Source organism: Nuphar pumila, chromosome 7 (assembly GCF_984573655.1).
Source record: "Nuphar pumila chromosome 7, dmNupPumi1.hap1.1, whole genome shotgun sequence".
Classification (NCBI taxonomy): Eukaryota; Viridiplantae; Streptophyta; class Magnoliopsida; order Nymphaeales; family Nymphaeaceae; genus Nuphar; species Nuphar pumila.
The window spans coordinates 28,116,849-28,127,149 of NC_143255.1; the positions used below are offsets into that span (position 1 = coordinate 28,116,849).

The following is a 10,301-nucleotide window of genomic DNA, read 5'->3' on the forward strand; positions in this document are numbered from 1 at the left end:
AGAACCAACGGAGTAAAAATTACATATATCACAACCATAGTTAGTATTTGGGGAAACAAAAAAGTGATTGACAAAAAGTCTAAGACAATGCTTGATGTTAGAAACTTGGCCCTACGGAGGGATAGTTTCTATAAATTCAACCTCGAGAAGGCTCTCGCATAGGGAAAAGCCGGGAAAGAGAGTAATTTGTTCTCGATCTAGCTAGGCTTTGCGTCATATAGGGTCAGTAGCAGAGCAGAGGGAGAATATTGATCCCTCTGGGTGGGCTGTTGTTGAGGGAAAATATAAAAGAGTAGAGGAAGAAAGGGTTTTCACTCTGAGGAACAACAACAACAACTACGCCTTCATCCTAAAATAATTGGGGTCGGCGATATGAACCAAAAAAGAAAATCATTATGGGTCTTCCACATGAGTCCTTCTCCTCCAATCATTTCTATCCAATGCCATGTCCTTGGTGAGGTTCAAAGCATTCATATCCTTTCCTATCACCTCCATCCATGTCTTCCTAGGCCTACCCCGACCTCTTTTAACTAATATATTTTCCCATTTCTCCATCCTTCTAACTGGAGCATCATTAGGCCTTCGCCGAATATGTCGAAACCACCGTAAACGATTCTCGCTCATCTTATTTTCAATGGGTGCAACGCCTACCTTCTTACGTATCTCCTCGTTCCGAATCTTATCTTTTATTGTATTTCCACACATCCATCTCAGCATACGCATCTCAGCTACACTCATTTTTTGAACATAATGTCTCTTGGCAGCCCAACATTCCGTACCATATAGTAAAGCAAGCCTAATAGTCGTCCTATAAAACTTTCCCTTCAACCGCAATGGCATTCTACGATCGCACAACACTCCAGTTGCACTTTTCCATTTCATCCACCCAACCTTTATCCTATGATTTACATCTCCATCAATTTCTCCATACTTTTGAATGATAGATCCCAAAATATTTGAAACAATCATCCACCGGTATTTCTTGCTCACCAAGCTTCACTACACTCTCATCATTATTTCGTTGCTTACTAAACCGACATTCCATGTATTCTGTCTTACTCTTACTCAACTTAAAACCTCTTGCTTCCAATGTCTGTCTCCATAATTCTAACTTAGCATTAACCTCAGCTCTAGACTCATCAATCAAAACAATATCATCAGCAAACAACATACACCACGGCACATTTTCTTGAATTGATCTCGTAAGCTCATCCATCACTATAGCAAATAGGAAAGGGCTTAAAGCAGATCCTTGATGTAACCCAACCGTTATAGGAAAATTGGTTGTCACCCCTCCACAAGTGCGGACATTGGTTACTACTCCATACATATCTTTAATTATTTTAATGTACTTGAGAGAAACATCTTTCTTCATCATTGTCCACCAGAGAACGTCCCTAGGTACTCTATCGTATGCCTTCTCTAAATCAATAAAAACCATATGCAAATCTTTATTCCTCTCTCTATTTCTCTCGATAAGTTGTCTAAGAAGATGTATAGCTTCCATAGTTGATCTTCCAGGCATAAAACCAAATTGATTCTCCAATATCATGACAACCTTCCTCAACCTAGACTCAATCACCCTCTCCCAAAGTTTCATAGTATGACTCATGAATTTTATACCACGATAGTTTGTGCAATCTTGTATATCACCCTTATTCTTATATAGAGGCACCAAAGTACTCTTCCTCCACTCGTTAGGCATCTTATTTGTCCGCCAAATCTTGTTAAAAAGATTTGTCAACCATTCTAAACCTTTCTCTCCCAAGCATTTCCAAGCCTCGATAGGTATACCATCTGGGCCAACTGCCCTTCTTGATTTCATTTTCTTCAAAGCCTCTGCAATTTCTTTCTTTTGAATCTTGCGCATGAAGTCACGATTCATCTCATGAAAAGGAATGGAAAAGTCTCCAAGATCCTGAGCATGACTTTCATTAAATAGCTTATCAAAATAATCTTTCCATCTCTCCTTAATCTCCTCATCTTTGACTAAAACCCTTTGTGTTTCATCTTTGATACATCTAACCATACTGAGATCCCTCGATTTCCTATCTCTCATCTTTGCAAGCCTATAAATATTCTTCTCGCCTTCTTTGGTATCCAACTTGTCATAAACCTCCTTATATGCCTTATCCCTCGCGTTCCGAACTACTTTTTTAGCTTCCTTCTTTGCTATCATATACTTCTCCAAATTCTCCTTATCACGACTCTTACTTAGATTTCTATAACACTCTCTTTTAACCTTAATAACTAATTTGACATCCTCGTTCCACCACAATGTATCCTTACCTAGCGGTGCACCGCCTTTAGACTCACCCAATACCTCCTTAGCCACCTTTCTCATGCCACCCGCTATCTTATTCAACATTGATTTTGAATCCTCCTCGAGACACCAATCAGCTTCCTTAACTACCTGCTCTATAAACATTCCTTGTTTAGCTCCTTTTAGTGCCCACCACTTAATTCTAGGATCTATCCTATGTCTATCCCTTTTGCGGCATTGTCTAATTCTAAGATCTAAAATTAAGACTCTATGTTGTGTAGCTACACTTTCTCCCGGTATAACCTTACAATCGATGCAACAACCCCTATCTCTCTTTCTAAGTAGGAAAAAATCTATCTGACTCGTATTAACCCCACTTTTAAATGTTACTAAGTGAGACTCCCTCTTCCTAAACCAAGTGTTTGCTAAGATCATATCATAGGACAAACCAAAATCTAAAATCCTTTCTCCACTTTCGTTTCTTTCTCCTATACCATAGCCTCCATGGATACTCTCAAAACCATCCCTACTAATGCCTACATGCCCATTAAGGTCACCGCCGATAAAAAGCCTTTCTCCATAAGATATCCCTTGTACTACTCCATCTAAATCTTCCCAAAATTAACGCTTAATGGAATCATCTAAACCTACTTGAGGAACATAAACACTAATAATATTAATAATATCTGTACCTAATACTAATTTAATAAGTAAAATCCTATCACCCTTCCTACGGACCTCAACTATATTATCTATAAACTCATGACTCATAACAATCCCTACTCCATTCCTATTCCTATTTATTCCTGTATACCAAATCTTATATCCCCAAGGTTCTATCACTTTTGCTTTCTCACCTACCCATTTGGTCTCTTGTAAACATAAAATATCAATCTTTCTCCTACATATAACATCTACTAACTCTACCAACTTACAAGTTAAAGACCCTATGTTCCAAGAGGCTAACCTAAGTTTATGGTCTTGGACTAACTTCTTTACCCCCACCCATCCAACAAAGTGAGGGAACCCTTGCCTATTTGACACCACACCCGGGCGCCGGTGTGACGCGTCGCTTCCGGGCGACGACCTAGCAACCCTTGCCCATTTATCACTGCCTCCGGGCCTATAGAGTACAGCGCGTCGCTCAGTAGGGAACGCCCCAACGAAATTCTCATATTGGTTCATATTCATAGGGTATGACTAGGTTTTTATGTTGGATGTCACAGGCCTACTGCAACCCTCCTCCTTTATCCGGGCTTGGGACCGGCAGTGTAAGTAAATGAAGAATACCTCATGGACCAAAACCAAGCGACCATCCTTTCTCCGCCTCCCCTTCCCCAAAATCATAGAAAGTTGAAGTGAAGTATCTCCGAGATCGGGCAGAACCGGGTGTTCGTCAGGCAGCTCTCCTTTATGAACTGCATTCCAGCCACCCGGATCAAAGATGGTTTGCTCTTTTGTTGATGGAGGCCACATCTTCTCTCCATTATGGTGTCTAGCAGCTATCTGAAACCTCGAGATAGCAGATGTAGTCATGCAACACCTAGCGTCTCCATAGCCAAGGCTCGCACGAATTTGGGTTTCCACCACCTTCCTTATGCCCTTGTGATTAGAGCAAGGGCAATTGGTGGCATGGAACGCTTGCAGCAAAAAATCAGATTCATTGTGGGCTTGTGCATGTCTTTGTTAATCATAATTTCTTTTAAATGAGGTATGGTTGATGACCACACCAAGCAATATTCCCTTGAGCGTTTGGCACAATTTTAGATCTACAAAGTTCCCTTATTGAAGAGGCGTCTCCTCGATCAGTTGAAGTGCCTACATGGTTATGCATGTTTCTTCGAAGAAGTATGCAAAATTCGCATCATGGAGAACTAAATTCATTTTATGACAATCTTCGCATGGTCCCACAAAGAATGATGGAAGATTTGCAAAATAAATGATCTAGTCCATACCCATTCTTTTCCTTCGCTCAGTAGATTCACATAGGCACTTCACCAAATCTCGCAAGGCATCGTCTATCTTGCACTACGATGAATCCATCTTGACTGCACCCTGCAAGTCGAGTGTTGTTTGCCTACAGGACAAAATGTTGCTGGTTCGAAGTTCGGGTAGTGCAAAGAAGTAGGCTAAGGTTTAAGGGGGGGCTCCGGGTTTGGTTGACTGGTCTAGGGTATCAGGTATGTAAAAATATACTTTTTTTAGATTTTTTCAGGGTTTTCTAAGGCCAGGATTAATTTATTTATGGGTTATGTCAAGACGTTACAGGTTTAGTCAGTTTTTTGGATTCTGACAAGTTCCAAAGATCGGACCACATCTTAGCGAACCGGATGAATTTTTGGGATCTGTAAATTGAGTTTAAAAGCTAACAAATGTATATTCCTAGGGTAAAAAATTCAAGATTTGTGGATCTAGGATCAGGCCTAGGAAATTTTTTAAAGTTAAAAAATGTTAAGCCATCAGGATCCAAACGCTGGATCTGACAGGCTTTGGTAAAATGACAATATCTATACAGATTGATATCTAATTTTTTCGATCTGTAAATTGGGTTCGGTCTATAACAAGTAGGGCTAACTACGGTGATTTTTAGGGATTTTTTTTTGGATTGTCAGAGGGCCGGAATGAATTTTGGAAAATCAGACTAGGATGCAAGCCTGTACAGATTCTTTCTAAGAACAAGCAGAAATTTGGCATGACTTCCGGAAGTCGGATCAAGGTCACCGATAGTCGGATTCTAACGATTCAAAAAATAATTTGGAAGTACAAGAATCAAAGAACCTAATACCGATATGAACTCCTTGGAATGACGAGAGGAGAGATCATGGGGTGTAGATCGCCGCGGTTGATGTAGATCACCATTGGTTGCAGTTGGATCTATCGTACGGAGCTGTGGAGGGCTTGGGCCCTTGCTGCATCATCCCAAAGCAACGGCTGAGCGGCATGACTCCCAAGATCGTTGCACAAGATCTGAGACAGATGCGCTGATACCATTGTTAGAAAGCTGGCCCCATGGAGGGATGGTTTCTACAAATCTGACCTTGGAAAGGCTCTGGCGCAGGAAAAAGCTAGAAAATAGATAAATTTGTTCTCGATCTGGCTAGGCTATGCGCCAGATCTGCAGCAGAGCAGAGGGAGAAAATTGATCCCTCTAGGTGGGCTGCTCTTGAGGGAAAACATGAAAGAGTAGAGGGAGAAAGGGTTTTCTGTCTAAGGAACAAGAATTATGAAATAGGGTGAATGAAGAAATACCTCATCGATCAAAATACTTCATTAAGAAAATAGTCAGGCTAGTATATCTATAATATAAACTTTACAAGGGGCAAGAAAGTAAATGTAAAAACACAATCTCACCCTAGATGGGAGTATAGGGGGGACGCCCCACCAGAGTCCCAGACTGGATAGGATGCCGGGCTGGGCGGGTTTCTCTGGAGAGTCCTGGGAAAATGAGGACTCTCTTTGCGCAATATCAGTTGGGCAGGACTCCAGCTAGGGCGGGTTCTCCTAATCGGACCTGGAGCAAGAAAGGGTCTCTCTAACACTTGATCTGTGAAATGGAAGAGGAACCACCCGGATGTGAAGATGCAGTAAGGAGCTGACCTGACCAGTGATCAAGTAATTTGAGTGCCATCAACTAGTGACAAAGTATGCAGACAGAAGTAAAAAGTGAAAAGGAGACATCTGATGGCAATGGCATGAAACTTTCAAAGTGACCAAGAAGTCTGCAATGAAGGAAATTGGAAAACTGTGTCCCAACTGAATGACACTATCCGACAGCAATGGAGGTTCTGCTGGAAACAGAAAGCATCAAGGCTAAAGCCTACAACTGACAAAGGCAAGAGGTGTATTGGGCACGTGCACAGAGTATCAGAAGTTGCAATGAGCTGCAAGAAGTGTCGTTTTCAGTCATATATTTTATTGCATTATGATAGTTGTATATGTTTGGTATTCTACTCTTATCAGAAATTTGAATGAGCTAATTCTTCTCTGCTTTCAGAGACAATACAATGGAACTTCACCGGTCGATCAGTTTATCTATGCTGCAGCAATGAATAGATTGGTGACACCTTGTCAACAATGCTCCTTAGTTCACATTGTTCATTTTAGTTATATTGGTTCAGAAAGAATTTCTTGCAATGGTCATGAAGAATCTTCTCTAAACTTGACTTCATATAGGTAACTATCTAGCGAAAAGTATAGTTTGCACATCTGGAATGAGGCTTAGAAGAAACTAAGTAAACAATAATGACCAGCAGAATGGCAGCTTCTGGAACTGATCAATACTTTGATTAGGTCTCAGAGATCATATATGATTCATAGAATGGAAAAGGCTAAGACTGAGATGGCATTGGCAGCAATAGAGGAAGCAAGGCACCTAGAGGGAGTGTATAAATAAGAAATGAAGCAAGCATTACAGTACTCAAAAGAGTACCAACGCACTGTACAACTGGAAGGAACATTTACCAGTAGGAGAAAAACAGTTTCTATCCAGCAGAACATTGCATTGCAGCAATAGAAGAAACAAGAGACCCTCAGGAAGCAAATAGATGAAACAAGAGACCCTCAGGAAGCAGTGAGCACAGAAATAAGAAACAAAGCAAGCCATTGTAGCACTCAAAATGGTTATAGCACATTGTACAACTGGAGCAGCTATCAGTCAAAGGAAAGCAACAATTTCTATCCAGTGGAACATAATATACATGATCACTGAATCATGCAAGGAATCGGCATTGAGAGCAAATATTTATTTAAGATTCATGTACAGATCTATCATCCAGTGATTCTCATCCATGGTTACAGCAAACATAATAACCTTAATCTTAGAAATACTCCAAAACCAGACTAAAGAATTCTAAAGAACCCCCAATTGCTTCTTTAAGATAGTTTATTATTTGTAATTAAGATAAAATTTTAGTAAAATTGAGGAAGTTCTCATGTTTGAACCCCACTTAGGGACTACAGCCAAAATATTGACCTTTTTCTTTTCTTTTCTCCTCCTTTTTATAGCAGAGTAGATGAGATAAAAAAGACAGATACAAGGTAGCTAAAGATGCACTGAAGTAAGCAAAGTACCTGCAATGGGCAGTCACCAGATTCTTTCTTCACACCTGTAACAGAACATCCCATAATCAGACCATGTCTGCGCACACCTCGGTACCATTTCGGGCCAATTCTTTTGAGTTGGACATCTTTGAATCCAGCCTTTTCAAACCATTCGATGTACTCTTCCTCTTTGGGGAAGAGCATCCAGACATCAGCAAAGAAACGAGACAACCAATAAGTTGGGTACACTGGACCGATCATACAAGCCTTTCCACCAAGTTTCAAGACCCTGTATGCTTCCTTGATGCCTCTCTGAGGATCAGGCCAATATTCTATGCTGAAAAGAAACAAGAATTTCTATTGGGAGATAATCATACTTCTTGGTCATTAGAAAACATAATAAAGTTTTATTTACCAACTCAATCAACATAAAATCTAAATCTTCAGAATCGAAAGCACAAACTGATAGTGCTGAACAACAGATGCCCTAGCAACTCATGCAATATTTCATCATAGTCATCCTAGTTGATCAGACTGCCAAGTCCAAGTCCACACAACCCATGATTCGCACTTGGGTCTAGCAACCAAAACCATATCAATGAGGCTAAATATCAGAGATTTAAATAACCAAAGATGAAATCATGAAAGTATCATCTAAAAAGATTTCCTTCAAGTCTCAGTGAAGTACAAAGAGATGAAAAATTAAGATATCAGAACATTGGTTCAGAGAGAAGGGGAGAAGAGTTTTCGAGCAAAATGGTATATCTATGCACAAAATGATCTAAAACACACTTCCAAACATGTGAAATGTCAAGAACCATTAGCAGAAGATATGATTGGACATCATTTTTTTAAGAGAAGATTGGACATCGATCTTTTTTGAGAGAAGATTGGACTTCAATTTACAAATAAAGGCATGTTTCCAGTTCCAAATTTAGAAGAAAAAACCTAAAGTCACCAATTTTATCAGAAACTCGTTTGAATGAGCACATCAGAGGAACAAATCTACGGTTCTAATGCTCAAATCACGTGTCCACAGAATGAACACCACTAAAATCAAGCACTGCTTCTTATGACTACACATACCAACCAAACTAGTACAGACCTAAACAACTTAAGGTGTTTGATACATGGAATGCAATTACTTGTTTCTATGTAGTTCTCAAAAACAAAAAATGGCTTTAATAAAATTAATAAACCTCTTAGCTTCATCTACAGAAAAATCCATCAAAGCAAGCACAGAGGCATAATTTTCAAACTGAGTTTTTAGCCTTTTCTCCTCACAACACACAAAGAAAACAAAAGTAATCATCAACTATATCAAGGGGAAAATTCCAAGGAAGAGAATTCAATCATTTGGCATACATAGCACATAACCAACCATATACCTCCCAGCAGAAACATATCTATCAGCATAATCAGTTGGAAAGGGGAGATCCTCCGCATCCCCCTCTATGATCCTGCACTCCTTCAACGGCTCCTTCTGCCTGGCCTTGGCCAGTTGGTGCGGCGACTGGTCCAGAATGGTCACGTTCTTCGCGTCGACGTGCTTGACGATCCCCAACGTCGTGAACCCGGTGCCGCCGCCGACGTCGACGACCACCATGCTCCTGTCATTGAGATCAGCTGGCTCAAGGGCCTCATCCCTCATATCCTCAGTCCAATGGCCGGGATTAATGACATGGTCATACACTATAGAGAGGAACCTATAGAACCAGAAGGCCTCTTTCTTGTGCTGGATAAACCTTAGCTGTGAAACAGGCCTAGAGGAGGACAAGCTGCACATGGGCTTCTGAACTCTGCTGCTCCTGTTACTGCACACCAACCCCAAGCTAGGCAGGAGTGACCCACATGACTCAGACCCACGGAAGCCTAGCTTCAATGGATGGCCCAATTGGCCTTTCATCAAGATGGTGCATGATTCAGCTCTGGCTCTTACTAGTTGGAATATGCCAACATCATTAGTAGCCATTGAAACCATTGTTATGAAGTATGAACAGAGAAACCCCACAACAGCAGAACTCTCTTTGCAAATCAAAGAGGGGTGAAAGGACTAATTGGGAGGAACCATGTGAAGCGATTGATGTGGGTTTCGGGTGTTTTGTGAAGATGGGTGTCACAGAAAATGATGGTGGTCAGAAGGGAGATGTGGATGCGAGGGAGGTTTGGTGTTGGAGAGTGGTTGTCAGAATCTTTATTGCATGTATTGCAGACCACAGGTTTTTTGGAGATGCAGTGAAGCGATGATGTAGAGGTGTCCAGAGAGTGGTAGTGATGGACAAGACTAGTGGTCCTTTTCTACCGAAAATCACAAATCCCGAAACTTTTTCTTGAATTTGGAAGGCGTACAATCCGCTGGGCACCGGTCACGTATTATGTGCAGGGGTGAATCGGATCCGGATTCAAAATTCAAATAGTAGATTCAAATAGAAGTTCGGATATGAATCATGTCCAATGTGGTCGCGTTGAATCAGGAACTGAATTACATGTGGTAATATTAAATTTGTTATGAAAAAAGGGTTAACAGTATGCTCTTTACACAGGTAGAAAATGCTACTAGAATGGATTTTGATCCGAATCTGAATTAGATCAGACATAAGCACCAAATCTGAATCCGATCTGAATACAAAAACTAATCCGACCAAGCAAATCTGAATCACATCTGAGTGCACATTTGGCTTTTAGTTTAAGGATCTGAATTCCGAATAACATGTTGGATTGATCAGATATACAACTGTATTTGATCCGTCTGCATCCCTAAGATTTATATATGTATGGAATCCAAACTTACTGGATCGAGTATGGAACTTTTATGAATTTTGGCTGTTCCGACATGATCTGGATCTGAAAAGCAATGAGAATCAAGTGGGAAGCAAAGGCTAAGTGAGTGAAACAATTTGACAAGCAAGTGAAAACCAAGTTTCCTATAAAATAGGAAACATACTTTCCACGAATGAGAAGCCAGTTTTTCTCTCACTTTTCTTGAAAATGACAAACA

At 40.5% G+C, this 10,301-nt stretch overlaps 1 protein-coding gene across 1 annotated transcript in view; it reads right to left on the reverse strand.

Moving 5' to 3' along the window:
* Positions 1 to 9,567, reverse strand: part of LOC149831655 (2-methyl-6-phytyl-1,4-hydroquinone methyltransferase, chloroplastic-like) — a 33,457-nt gene extending 23,890 nt beyond the window's left edge. The window contains exons 1-2 of the mRNA XM_090014050.1: positions 8,692 to 9,567; positions 7,334 to 7,640 (exon numbers count right to left, since the gene is read on the reverse strand). Of these exons, the coding sequence (XP_089870176.1) occupies positions 7,334 to 7,640; positions 8,692 to 9,284 (900 nt within the window). The 5' untranslated portion in view covers positions 9,285 to 9,567. The remainder of the gene's footprint in view (positions 1 to 7,333; positions 7,641 to 8,691) is intronic.
* Positions 9,568 to 10,301: the final 734 nt, after the last annotated feature.